Source organism: Oratosquilla oratoria, chromosome 41 (assembly GCF_046742065.1).
Source record: "Oratosquilla oratoria isolate Oo_2021 chromosome 41, ASM4674206v1, whole genome shotgun sequence".
Lineage (NCBI taxonomy): Eukaryota > Metazoa > Arthropoda > Malacostraca > Stomatopoda > Squillidae > Oratosquilla > Oratosquilla oratoria.
In genome coordinates, this window is record NC_134817.1 from 26152197 (window position 1) to 26167196 (window position 15000).

General features: G+C 39.1%; 1 protein-coding gene across 1 annotated transcript in view; it reads left to right on the forward strand.

Moving 5' to 3' along the window:
- LOC143021056 (pikachurin-like) overlaps positions 1-15000 on the forward strand; it is a 314438-nt gene that overhangs the window by 235631 nt on the left and 63807 nt on the right. Inside the window, exon 2 of the mRNA XM_076178269.1 lies at positions 154-270. Coding sequence (XP_076034384.1) covers positions 154-270 — 117 coding nt within the window. The remainder of the gene's footprint in view (positions 1-153; positions 271-15000) is intronic.

Sequence of the window (15000 nt, forward strand, 5' to 3'; positions counted from 1 at the left end):
TATGTTGGTTTCAGTACTTAGAATTTTTTTTTCAGTACTCATATATTTTTCAGTGTTTAGATGATATTTTAATTTCAGTAGTCAGATAATATTTCCTTTTCAGTACTTACATAACATTTCGGTCTCAGTACTCAGATATTATTTTGGTTTCAGGTTTATGTGAGAGCAGTGAACTGTGCGACCATTTGTGCTTCAACCTTCACGATGGAACGTTTGAGTGTGACTGCCGCTCCGGCTACAAACTCGACCCAGACGGCTACACCTGCTCCAGTGAGTATCGAAGACGTCGCATCCCGTTGAGTCGCCTGGAAAATATGTACCCCGGGTTGTGCTGTCGTTCTAGAAATAGTTCCATATATATTACTTTTTATGATAATAAGTCAACGTATTCTGCTTAATTGGGTGGAAAATATATCTGCTGAGTTGTGACCGTCATACAGGAAGTTATTGGTACATTTTTTGTTTTAATAAAGGTAGACCAATAATACCCATTTCAGTATCATCGACATTGCATTCTGTTTAATCAACTGAAATATATGTACGCAGTTGTTTTACTGGCCGAAAAATAAGTGTTTGTTTATTTGTTTATCTATTTATTTATTCATTATTATTTTTTTAATGTAAGGTATACGTTCTCCATAGAGTAAAATCGGTGTATTTTGTTTAATTGCTTGGAGAATATGCAATGCAACGTTGGGCCTTATTTCACAAATACCCACTGATTTTCATATTTCTAAAAAAGGCAAATCATAGAGGCCTATACATACACGTATATACATATTCATTAGATGATTATTAAAAATCACAGGGTCATGATGTATTGCACGTGGTAAATCAGAGGTCACAGGAAAGTAAATAAAATTATGAAATTCAATAAACAAATAAATACATAGAAATAAATCAATACATACACAGTTAAGTATAAGATAGATAAAAAATTAATAACGAAAATAAATTAATTAATAAATAGGTGCATCAATAAACAAATAAAATAAATAAGAATACCGATACACAAATAAATGAAGAAATGAATAGATAATTGATTGAACAGATATGATAGAGGGGGTGAAATCCTTCTTATAAGTGCTCTTCTTCCATATCCGTTCTCAGTGTCCTTTCTTCCACACTCGTTCACCCACTCTTGTGTTACGTCCTATGGATTCCCGATACTTTGTGAGTTTCTCCTCGACACCAGAACTTCTTCAAGTCATCTGACAAAGATCTCAATGCAGTTTCTTCGTTTTATGAAGTCTGTAAAAGGTACGATCCCGTTTGCCTCATTTGTTTTAACAAAAGTTGATAGACGTTGAACTTTGAGAGAGAGAAAAAGATAGAAAAAAGGAAGAAGAAAATATGAAATAAAAAGAAAAAGAAAATTGTAAAAAAAATATAAGACAAAAAGAATAATAAAGATAAAAGAAATAATATATGAAATGAAAAAGTAAAAAAAGAAAAATATAAAAAAGAGAAAAAACAATAAAAAGATAGAAGAAAAAATAAAAGAAAATTTATAAAAAAGAAGAAAAAAAAACATGAAAAAGAAAAAAAGAGAAAAAAGGGGGAGAGAGAGAGAGGAAAAAGAAAAGTTACTCCTCAACCAAGATTCCTCTCGGCTTTCCAGGACCTGGATTTAGTCTTTTCGTCGTCGTCGCCTTCCACTTCTTCCAGAGAACACAATCACCTGAAAGAGGTCTCAGCTGTGAGTCTCACACACCAGTTCCAGGTCTTCATTCCTCTTTGTGTGACCTTCCTTCTCTTTTCTTTTCTCTTTTTCTGTTTTAACCTTACCACCTGAGCTGTTCTTCTCTTGTTCATGCGGACGCTATGTGGTTAGATGAATTATTCCCTTCCTCCTCTTCTTAAACGGTTAAAAGCTAACTCGATTAAGCTTTATGGGTCAATCCGTTAATCCAAAGGTCTTGTTCTATAGCCAAGCGTCTTTGTTCAGTTCTGAGGAAGCTTTACTTTGTCACAGAAGGAACTGTCTTTGGCTTCGGAAGTGTTTATGAAAGAAACCCACACTTCAACACACGGAAAGACACAAATTTGATAACACAACACTTTTCGAAAGACAATTATAATGCACCGGTGTATTAATTGCAAAAGACCTACGAAGACGATATTTTCAGTGACACCCCTACGGAGCAGTTACACAGTACTCTTATGTGGTTGGAGAACAATCTCCACACGAAGAAGAAAGACGGTCACTTTAAACATCTTCTATCCTTCCTTTCTTCTGCCATCTGAAAAGCATTTCTTTTACCACTTCTATCACTACTCCACCTCTTCGGCTCGATAGTCCCCGTGGACAGAGGCGTTGGCTTTTAATAAAAGGGTTGGGACTATTTCTATTACCCCCTACAGCATGGCGCCGTTCTTTGATGAATTTATCTATGGCTAACGCCTGGTGAATTCGTTCACCCAAGGGAGGAAGGGGAGAGAGCATTCCAGGGTGACGTCCTTCAATAACTATATTCCAGCTAACAGCTGGAGGTTTTATTCAGTTGATGGACCACGGCTTATGGCTATCACCCAGTTTCCTCACATTTTCCAGACCACAGCGACCCTCTATTATCAGATTAGGCTCACCAACACCCTAGTTAACATCTGGTGACAGGGACGACTACAAGGAACAGGGTTTTCCAGGACCATCTTATATTCGTTTCGGTAGCCTTTAGCACCCTAGGTTAAAGAACACTGGGCTAAACCATCTCGATTAGTCCTTTTTACCCCCGTGACGTCATTTGTTCTTTCGCTGCATTCTCCTTCTCTTCTTTCGTATTCATCTTCTCCTTATTCATCTTTGTTTTTCTTCTCCTCCCTCTTATTTTTTCTTATTCTCATTCTTCCTTTTTCTTCTTCTTCTCTTTTTTCTTCTTCTTCTTCTTCTTCTTCTTGTCCTCTTCTTTCTTGTTTTCTCCTACTATTTCTCATTTTTCTTCTCCTCCTTCATCTTCTCCTTTTTCTCTTCTTCCTCCGCCTTCTCCTCCTCCTCCTCCTCCTCCTTCTTCTTCTTCTCCTCCTACTCGTCCTTCTTTTCCTTGTCCTCCTTCTTCTTCCTCTCCTTCTTCTTCTTCCTCTCCTTCTTCTTCTTCTTCTTCTTTTCCTCCTCCTCCTTCTTCTCCTTCATCTTCTTTCCCTTCAACATAGTCATAGCAAAATGTAACGTTTTCAGAACCCTAATGCAACGTTCATAACCTTTACCATGTAATACACTTGTTGATATATTTGCAGATCCACTCGGGCAACATTTGCACAATAAAATTTCTTGACATCTGTTACACTTTTTTATAGATTTCAGATTTGGCACGAGTTGATATCAGATTTCAGACAATATTACAACGTTTGATTTTTCCGTCGAATGAAATGTATGATTAATAAATGGAAATGTAACCGTGTTGATTTCATATACGTCCCCACTACAAATCATTCCTTCAATTACGTATGTGTCATGTCATTTAAGTTTTTTTCTTTGCATGGTGGGTTTTATCTTTCAAATTTATGCATACAGACAGAAATGTACATACATACTTACATACATACACACACAAACTCACGTGGGCGAGGAATTGTTTGTTTGTTTGTTTGTTTGTTTGTGTGCACGCGCGCGTGTAAGGTAAATGCATTACTAATAGTTCGGGCATATATGAACTACGAGCTCTCATTCGTGAGGGTAATAGCTGTCTATCAAGAGTCCAACACGTGATCTAAGACCACGGTGAATCACACACACCCATACACGGTTTTGTGTTTACCTGATTGTCTTTATTTACGAAAAGACTAAACCAAAGTTTATCGTCTCCAAATTCATTTCCTCCTGTTTATCTCTTATGTGGGTCTTATGCTGTCTGCCGCCAGGCAACTGTCCTCCATTATATTTTCAATTTCTTTCAACCTCCTTCATCAAATTGAATAAAGTTGTCGTTTGCAAAAAAAAAAAATAGATAAATAAATCAATTAATTAAATAAAAATTAATAAATAAATAATATGATAAAAAACAAGCTATATGAAAAACAACGCGATTTTCAGATTCTTGTTTTCACCAGCTGATTTTATTGAATTGATGGAATCCCTGCCACAGAAAAAGGGTTTACTAAGGTCCATATATGGACCCAAACACTTTACTCTGATTTTTCATATCGGCTGTACGTGACCAACGACCTTGCCGTCCCGCTGCTTTTGTTTACCAAAAAATCAATGTCTGAGTGTACTCGATTGGGTTGCTATTTTTTTACGCACTATATCTGTATAGAACAATTCATATCATGTTTTCCCAGGCGGAAACAGTTTTGTTAATATGCAAATGTTTTTTATTCTTTTCAATGTCTATCTCTGCGATAAACAATTCGGCTCAATTTTCTCCTAGACTTACACAAAATTGGGTTCACGAGGGGCAAGTGAAATACGGTGCGCGTCTTCCGTAGACTTTTAAAGGTCATGAGGATGGGTGGCTGTTTCCAATCCCAGTTCCCAATCTTCTCGTTCCATATTCCATTTCTCCACTTTCCGAGACTTTGGTTAAGAGGACTTTCGTTCACTGTCTGAGTTATCGTATTTTTTCTCTCGTTTCGATGTTACGTTCATACCAAATCCTCTTCCAGTTCTTTCATCTTCATCTTCCCTTTTTATTTTTTATCATTCTTCTTTCCGTATAAATCTCATTTCTTCCATCACTTCATGATCCAAGACTGCTCTTTCCTCTACCTCATCTCGTTCACATCCAGCAGACTACAACTTACCATTTGATCCAAGATTAATGTCAACGAGTTTTACAGAAATCAGCCAAACTCAACATTTACCTCTCTCTCCCCATTCTTCCTCTCTACATCTCTTTCCCTGTCTCTCTTTATTCATGTAGGAGTTGATTTTGAATTCTCTAAAGAACCAGGGCGTATATCAGCCCACCAGTGGCTGTATAATTAACTACCCTGGTATATTCCAGAAACCTTACAGTGAACAATTTATTTACATGAGTTCCCCTGGCTGAAAACCCGCAGCCCCACAGTGTAGGTCGGTTTCTGTCACCAGTTGGTAGGAGGAAGAGAAAATCACCAGGGTTTTTAATACAAAGATGTGGAGGAAAAATAAGCGAAACTGAAAAAATATTGATCCATATGTTTGTGTGCGTGCGTCTGTGTGTATGTGTGTGTGTGTGTGTGTGTGTGTGTGTGTGTGTGTGTGTGTGTGTGTGTGTGTGTGTGTGTGTGTGTGTGTGTGTGTGTGTGTGTGTGTGTGTGTGTGTGTGTGTGTGTGTGTGTGTCCCTAGGAGGGAAAGGGAAAAGAACAAAGATACAAAAGGACGCGAAATACAGTGAAACAAGTCAAAGGATGTCTGGTGAGAAATTTCAAATAATGTTGTAATGTGGAAATAAATATGACTTAGCCAAGAAGAAACAGACTTAGACAGATTAATAAAACACTTATTACGTTACTTATAGAGAACATAGCAAAAGAAGAACAATATAAACTAAAGAAGGAAAGAAAGAAAGGAGCAGTTGGGGAAGTTTTGGGTCGTTGGAGGCGAGTTGAAGCTCAACCGTATTTCAGTGCATAACAAGGAAATCCGAAGAAATGGAGACAAAGGCTTGCAAAGTGTCGGGTCTCCGGAGAGGAGGAGATAGCAGGAATAAACGAGAGAAGAGAGGATTGTGGGAAAGGGGGCGGAAAGAGAATGGGAAAGTTAGCGAGGAACATGCCAAGAGTCTTTGCATCACGACAAAGAAGCCCAAACTTGTTGCACAGTCGAACGATGGAGTAAGCCTTTTGTCAGATTAGCTTACTAAAAATTAGAGTATAATCACACGTAGAAATCTTATTTGGTAATAGAAGAAAAGAGAAAGATAATAATGATAAAGATAATAATCAAAATAATTGCTTGTACTTGCTCATTAAATGTACGAGGATCAATACACGTAACAGTGGATGGGGTGAAGCGAACAGTATATATGAAGAGATTTACCGAATAGATGCATTCGAATCGGAGTGAATATATAAAATTGTAAACAAACTTGGCATACCTAATGTCTAATTGCAAGGATGCTTTGATACTTCCCTTGTTATTGGGAAAATGGGGAACGGTATATAGATGAAGCTCATCATGAAAGCTTCACAAATAAATAGCACACAAACAAAATAGAAATCGTAAGCTCAAGAGAACTCTCTACGAGAAAACATGTAGTGAATTTGAAGATGCGAACAATATAGAAGTATTCGGCGTGCATGGTAAATTAACGATACGTATGCATAATACTTATGCAACGCTATTTAAAATCTCATTTTCATAGAAGTGACTATTATAACTATCATAAAAAATTGATTATCTTTAGTCGAAAACCACTCGTCTGCATGACTATTTATTTAGATACTGATTTGGTAAGTCATTTGAAAGAATTACTTTTTCCTAATTTGCCCGTCAGTGATGGTGAATGTGAGATTTACCAACAGAGTATGCTATTTACTATCTATATGAAACATTCACTCTGTCCTTGAGTCCATTAAGTGTACACGTCATAATGTTTCCAACAGTATTTCCTAAAAATTTCCATTTCTATTTTTCAGTTAACCTTTCTTTTCGATGAAGCATTGCACTACTGATTACCAATATACAAAGAAAAGAGGTGACGTAGGTAGACATAAATACACGGTGGCGACTAAATGCTCTCAGAGCAATTCAAGAGTTGAATGCTACGCTGATCTTGTGTTGGGTCTGGTCATGGTGATGGCCAGGGAGAAGTACGGAAAATCTCAAGGCCATGGGTGTCAGACATGAGAAGAAAATAATGTAGATTAACATGATCACAGACTGTAAATGTGTGGTGGTGCGTGCGTGTGTGTGTGCACAGGTATGTGTGTAAGTGGGAGATGACAGGGAAAAGGAAAGGAAGGAAGAGAGAGAGAGAGAGAGAGAGAGAGAGAGAGAGAGAGAGAGAGAGAGAGAGAGAGAGAGAGAGAGAGAGAGAGAGAGAGAGAGAGAGAGAGAGAGAGAGAGAGAGAGAGAGAGAGAGAGAGAGAGAAGGGAGGAGCATCAGAATGAGGGAAGAGACAGATATGGGTGAAGAGAGTAAATGGAAGAATGAAGGGGAAGAGGACGAAAAGAGAAAAAGAATATGGAAAGGATTAAACACAAGCACAGGGGTCGACTTGTGCAGGAGCTGGCGAGGTGCAAATGGAGGTCGTTTCAGGAAGGAGGATGGAACTACTTGCTCCCAGTCAAGGGTCACCAAACTACGACCCGCAGGGTTGGTTCATCTGGCCCGCCGCTGCACTGTACATATAATTTATATTATTATTTGTTCTAAAAAAAACAAAATGTGCATTCACTGTATTGTATTGAACAAAATTATTATGCGGCCCGCGCTCGTTATTCTCTCAGTTATCTGGCCCACTCTGGTGGAAAAACGTTACATGATCCCTGCTCCTAAACGAAAGAGGGAAGTAGAATGAAGAGGATGCAGGGCAAGAAGGAAAAATGGGCCGAGGAGGGAAGTGCACAGGAGCGGCAGAGGTTATGATGTGGGAGATGGGAGAACATGTGAAGGAGTATCGACATGTAGGGGTCGAGGACAGTGTCACATTTTGAAAGTGAATGGGGGATGGATTGGCGCCAGTGGAAAAGGATTCACTAAAGGAGAACAGAAGAAGGGGAGAGAGGTGAGGAAGAAAGAGGTGAAGGGGAGAGAGAGGTGAGTTGGAGGGAGAGAGAGAGAGAGAGGGAGAGAGAGAGAGAGAGAGAGAGAGAGAGAGAGAGAGAGAGAGAGAGAGAGAGAGAGAGAGAGAGAGAGAGAGAGAGAGAGAGAGAGAGAGAGAGAGAGAGAGAGAGAGAGAGAGAGAGAGAGAGAGAGAGAGAGAGAGAGAGAGAGAGACGAGAATAGTTAACAGGGTTATGGTTGGGGTACCAATCATGTTTGGACTAGAAGAGAGAGTTTATGTAAATAGGAAATGTACCTGTGAGTTCTGCACTTGAAAAGAAGAAAGAAAGAAAGGAAAGAAAAAAATGGCAGCACAGACTACCCTCATCACCCACACGTTCGCACTGAATGACACAAAACTCCTTCAGAAAAAAAATCCATCAACTAAACACTCAATCAATCAAATGTCTCAATCAAATCGCTGACATATTCATCTATTTACCTACTCATTTGTTATCCGGCTCGTCTCTCTATTTGCTTATGATCAAGTCTCTGTTCTTGCTTAATGAACCGTAAAGTTTCCTCACGCCGACGCGCTGTTTGAGGCGACACGATCTCGATGGTACTGGAATTCCTCGGTTCGACAGAGCCCAGCGGCAGACAATGATTTGACTAATAGATCTCTCTGTGAAGGTACATTACATCTTATATGGAATCGGCACAATTGGAACAGTAGAGTTTATTGTCTCCTGTTCTCTATGTGATATGAACAAATGGGGTATTTGGAGTCTATTGTATGAGATTGATTGCAAGGTGATTTTGTTTTGATTATGCGAGGTGTCCTTGAAGGAAGGCATCAGAGTACGACTTAAGTGTGTTCCTTGGTAAGACTCCTTCTTGTGAATGGATAAGAATTATGATTTACTTATTCATCTATTTATATATCTATCTACCTACAGTATTTATTTTATTTTGTTTCATTTAACTATTCATTTTGTACAGTAGTCTTTTTGAGAGTTGGAGCTAAGTTTGTGAGTACAACTAAGTATCTTAATCCAACACTAGCCAACCGCCACTTGTGCGGACATTTGGGCCTAGGACATAAACCCACTTCGGAAATTGTTGGTGTTTTATGTCCTCGGCCAATTCCCGAAGTGGGATTATGTTCTGGACCCAAACGCCCGCACAAATGGTGGTTGGCGAGTGTTGGATTAAGAGACCTACGTGTGTTAGGTTGCTGAAACCAATTTTTTGTTCCGTTCTGTGGATCGTTATATGATGTGAAGTATTGCATGTGAAACTTATATCATGGAGCTATATTCCTTTACCAGTCATGTATTGTTCAATGGAAAACGGTTTTATTTCAGGTTGGAAATAACCAATAGGAGCTAGTTGAGAGTAGCTTGGATCCGTCTATAGTTTGTTTTGGGTTAGGGCCTACTTGTATTTTGTCTTTTTATTAGTATTTTAATCGTAGGATCTATGCTATGGATGTTTGTTTGATTGCAATGCGTATGAAATGTTTGTAAATCGTGCTCCACGTTTCTTTTACTCGGTCTCTGCAGTTGAAATAAAACCTCAAGCTCTTTTTTTTTTTTTTTTTTTTTTTAACGCAAAGGATATGTGACGCTGTGAGACCTGAGGCGCCAAGGCTTTGTTTCCGGGAATACGTGGCCCGCCGTTTTGAGTGTTACGTGAGCGTTTTAAGAATTCATTTTTGCTTGGTGTGGGGAAAGTTACCATTCATACATGTACGAGTACGCATGTACTGTATGTATGTATGCATGTATATACGCATGCATCATCCATACCTTTGACCCTCTACGAGTAAAAAACGGGAGTGTCTATTTTGTGTGCCAGAAGAGACTGGCTCGACAACTACGTGACCAGTCTCGTTGACCAACGTTTCCCTCGACCCTTCTGCACTCAGGTATCTGAGTCATTTTAAGCACTGCGTCCCTGTGGTCTATCTACGAGGTACTTGCTTCCTTAGAACTCAGGGGCCTTTGGTATTGTGACCAACGAAAGAAAAACTCCTCGCGTTCTTGGAGTCAATATTTCTTTGGTCAAAAAAGCCCTCGTCACACATTCAAGATTTTCGTCAAATGTTGTCAATTTGAAAAGGTAGAACACGACTTTGCTTACAGTATTCCAGCCTTCACTAGGGACAGTTCGACAATGTGTCTGATATTAGTATAGGTTTAACTTCTCTTCGTTCGTCATTCAGATTCTCAATATATGACGTAAAAGTGATTTTGACATTTGGAGATTCGAAAAAGAAAAGATTGTAACCAAAGTCGTTCCTGCTCAAACGAACTCGCTTGAGTCGCGTATGTGCGACGGGAGCTTGAGGCTCTCGTGCCTTGTGACCAAGTCACTTCGTCCCTTCTTTTCCCTGTCTTCAGTATAACTGTACGCACTACATCGTTTTCTAGTCCCGACACGGTTTCTTTTAGTCTGACGCGCGTAAAGTATTTCACATACAATTAGTTCTTTTCAAAGGGAAGTGTCCCTCAACTGAATAGAATTGTCTTGCAGAAGTCAGAATGATGCCATTAGCAGTAGATGAGTTGGCAGTCTTACTAGTAACATGCAGACAATCTTCATATATTTTTGTTTCTCGCAACAAGACCTGTATGACACTCTTGACCCATTCGACCTCTCACACGTAATATATCAAAGTTGTAAGAATATATATTTTCATATCGATAATATAATAATTCATGCAGTTTTTCTCTGATTGGTGTGCTGTATCAGAAATTCACTAATATATATTTTCTCATCGACAATAAATTCTCTGTGCAGATGTTCTCTAGGCGATATATTGTTTATATCATTAATCCAGAAACAACGAAATATATTTATATATATTTTTCCTCGATCTTAAATATCAAGGGTCACTATCGAGTCTACGCAATGAGCGTGGTGATATTCTTTGTCCCCTCGTCCCTCCAAGTCCCACTCGAACCCCTCACTACTTTAAGTGTCTTGGCGCGCATTACTTTGCTCATTATTAATTAGGGCCCTCTTCAGTCCTCCTCCCTACCAATTATGAGCAATTTTCAGTGATGACCGTGGGATTTGAAAGGGGAGTAGGCTAAGACTTGTGCAGCCTTAAGGGGTTGGAGAGCAAGCGCCATATCTCCATGATTTTCTTTATATATATATATATATATATATATATATATATATATACGCAAATATATATATATATACATATATATATATATATATATACATATATATATATATATATATATATATACTGTATATATATATATATATATATATATATATATATATATATATATATGTGTGTGTGTGTGTGTGTGTGTGTGTGTGTGTGTGTGTGTGTGTGTGTGTGTGTGTGTGTGTGTGTGTGTGTGTCCGTGTGTTTGTGTGTCCGTGTGTAAAGAGTATTGGGATGGTTTGTATATATATGCATACATGTATAAATGTATATGTCTATGTTTATATGTATATGTATGTACATACGTATATATACATGAATATGTACTTGTATGTATACTTATATACCTACATGTCTATATATCAAACATAAAAATTAGCTATGGTAGAGGGCGAGGCAATGGGAATAAAAGTAAAAGTGCTGCGAGTCAGCGAGGTGAAGTTGCCGGGATGGAGAGAAGTGCATTGCAAACAGAAGATATTCGCTCACTCGGGGGGGGGAAAGCACACATGAAAGGAAAGTGGGTGCTCTCCTCGAGAAGGAAGTAACAAAGTGTTTCAAAGGATACGGGCAGTATCAAACAGGATAATCCTGAGAAAATTGCAGTGAGTCCGCTGGACATAATCATCATTCAGGACTGCAGGAAAGAGAAGAAGAAAGTTGGTGTATTTTACAGGGATTTAGTTAATGTGATAAGTTTGCAGGAGTGATGTGGCAGAGGTTGGCGTGGTCGTGCGAGTCATGAAATGGTATGAGAGAGGCCTTTGTTCAGCGGTGAACTCAGAATGGCCGAATTGAATTGTTAAAGCCCACGTCACACATTTAAGATTCTCGTCAAATGTTGTGAATTTGAAAAGCTGGATGACGACTTCGCTTACACAATTGTACACTTCCCTAAGGACAATTCAACAATGTGTCTAATATTTCTATAGGTTTAATGTTTATTAGTTCGTCGTTCAGTTTCTAAATATATGACGCACAGGTGATTTGACATGTGGAGATTCGAAAAAGAAAATATTGTAACCTAAGTCGTTTCTGCTCAAACGAACTCACTTGAGTCGCGTATGTGTGACAGGGGCTTGACGTGATCGAAGAGTGCAAAAACCACGAAATCAGCATAATCAAGGGAGACTTCAATGCAAAATTAGGGAAAAGCAGATATGGGAATACAATAGGATCTTTTGGTTTGGGAGAGACAAACGAAAGAGGAGACCGATGGATAGGCTGGTGCAGGGAGCATAAATGAAAAGTTAGCTTATGAATCTGACACCATTCACGACATCTGTCGACGTGGAAAATACAAAGTAAGAATACAATTTGATTTTGTCATTATAGATGAGAGCCTTAGAAACTAAATGATGCAGCATGGGCATGAAAATTCAGAGATAGCAAGTAAGAAATCAAGTAAATTTTGTCACTATAGTACAAGAGAGGTTTAGAGATGGAATGATCCAATCATGGACTTACCGTGGAACCGCTACCATCAGTGACCATTAGCCTGTGATTTCTACAGTGGAAATTAAACTAAGGAAAATAAAGAAACCAAAGATTAATCCAAAGAATGATGTAGTCATAAGGACAAATGTAAATATTCCAAGAATAATTGCAGGCATTAAAAAATAAAAAGGATGTAAAAAATTAAATGTCAGTCCTAATATGTAAATGTCATGAGAAATAAACCAGAAACACAGTAGGACAACCTGGCAGAACTAACAGAAACAGTAACAAAGATACAATTCCCGAATAAGAAAAAAAAAAAAAAAAAAAAAAAAACGTGACCAAATACTGGACAAGACGGAGAAAAGAAGGAAACGTACAGGATGAGATCAAACCTGAAACCAAAACACATGGAGAAGAATTCCCCAGGCTTGCGTGTTAAATGAAAAGAACGGCTGAAGGACGGTCGTAGAGACATTGAGGAAATTAGCACAAGTAGCCAACAATTTCGAGACGAGAAGACTGCGGAAGTGACAAGAGGGAGAGAGTGGGGGGAAAAAAGACGAGCCAATAAAGAAAGTGGATGAGACAGTAGCCATGGTGATGCCTGGAATCAAGGAGAGGGGAGCAATGTTTGCACCAATCCTTTGAAGATGACGGCCCAGAGACGGCGGCTATCAGGGCAGAAAACACCAAAGGTCCCGAAATACTGAAGGAAGAAATTATATACCCTATGAGAGGGACGGCAAACAGCAAAACTGTGTGAGATGATGGTATATCAACAGAAATATTCCCATGAGAAATAACACAAAGACAGTCAATCAGGTACAAGGAGTAGGGAGCATAAAGGGACAAATGTGCAAATCTATCTCATTCACGGTACTCAAAATGCATGAAACCTTGGCATAACAGTAAGGGGAGTCATAAGTCATGAGAGGGAAATAGCCAAGGAATAACTTGTTTTCAAGGAAGAAAGCAAGTTGGTGAGGAGCCTACGCCAGGAGACCCTGAGTAGCTGCTGTCGAGGCCGTCATCTTTGACCTATGTGCTTGGATTGTAGGGGCAGGTCACACACAGTCGTTGTTGGGAATCGAAGAGAAGTGCGGGATTCGAACCCACAACTAAGCAAATGCGACACCTACACGCCACCAGCGTAGAAGTACTGTAACTCCATATTTGTTATAAGAATCGTTACAAAAAACAAAAACAAAAACAAAAAACAGAGAAGATTTAATACAAGCATATTTCATAGTCTATAAAAAGGCCTTTGGTAGAGTCAGTCATATAGAACTCATAAATATCTTGAAAGACATCCATGTGAATTGGAAAAATCTGAGGAGGGCTCGATCTAAATGTCAGAAAGACAAGTTATGGTTATAACAAACTGATATATACACTGTAGTTCATAGCAGTTATATCGAAATTTGATGACGAAATCGTAAAAAGAGTAAACATCAGTTTTTTTTGGGGGGAAGCATGACAGCTGACGATGATGGGTGTAAAAAGAAAAAAAAAAGAAAAGAAAAAAAAAACCATCGGCGTAATTTTTTCTGACAAAATATAAACAAACGAATAAATCAATCAATAAAAAGCTCCAGCATAAACACCACAAAGACATACATTTGATCCGCTTTTCTCTCCGTTACTGAGAACTAGACAATATCAAGAATCATAGACAAGCATTTTGAAGCAATATACCGGCGGAAGAATAATAACGACACCGTGGACACAGGCGAAGACCAACAAAGTGATGTCTGATATGATGGGAGGAAAGAAGGAAACACAGGGTGTGTGTGTGTGGGGGGGGGGGGGGTCAGCCAAGATTCGTGAGTCAAGTGGGCAGAAGGAGAGGGCCGAAAACCTCTCCCTCTCTCTCTCTCTCTCTCTTTTCTTTCTCTCTCTCGCCCTCTCTCTCTTTCGTCTCTCTCTCTCTCTCTCTCTCTCTTTTGTCTCTCTTCTCTCTCCCTCTCTTCCTCTCTCTCTCCTGGGGTGACTGATGGAAAAATGCGCAGAGAAGACCAAGAGAAAAATGCCCAGATGATTTGCTTGGAATAATGAAGCAGTGAATGACGTCAAAAGTGTTGTATAACCTTTGGTGGGTGCAGACGTCCTGGGAAATGTGGCAGTGCGGTATGGTTAATATATATACATACACACACACACACACACACACACACACATATATATATATATATATATATATATATATACAGGGTGACCACAAAAACACTCCTTGATTTCAAATATTTATATTATGACATATTGAGTTCATAATCATTCAAGTTTGGTGTCTATAGTTGCAGAAATTAACAAAGTTTTATGTGAGATATGGGTTGATATCATAGGCACTCGATGTGTGCCCCTTTTGTCGCCCAGCAAATATCAAGGCGATAATCAAGCTCCGTCCAGACTTTCTGCAGCATATCTGGCGTAATCGCGCGTAGAGCTTCGGTGACACGTTCCTGCAGTTCATCAATGGTCTTGGGCAAGGGAGGTATGTAAACTTTGTCTTTGACATATCCCCAGAGGAAAAAGTCGCACACAGTTAGGTCTGGTGATCTTGGGGGCCATTTGCAAAACACTTGGTCGTGTTGTCCAGCACGGCCAATCCATCGGTTTGGTAGGTTTGTGTTGAGAAATGCGCGTACATTGAGAGACCAGTGTGGCGGTGCTCCATCCTGCTGAAAAATGTAGCCATCACCTTCAGCAGCTTGTAGTCTTGGCAGCAACCAGTTCTGTAACAT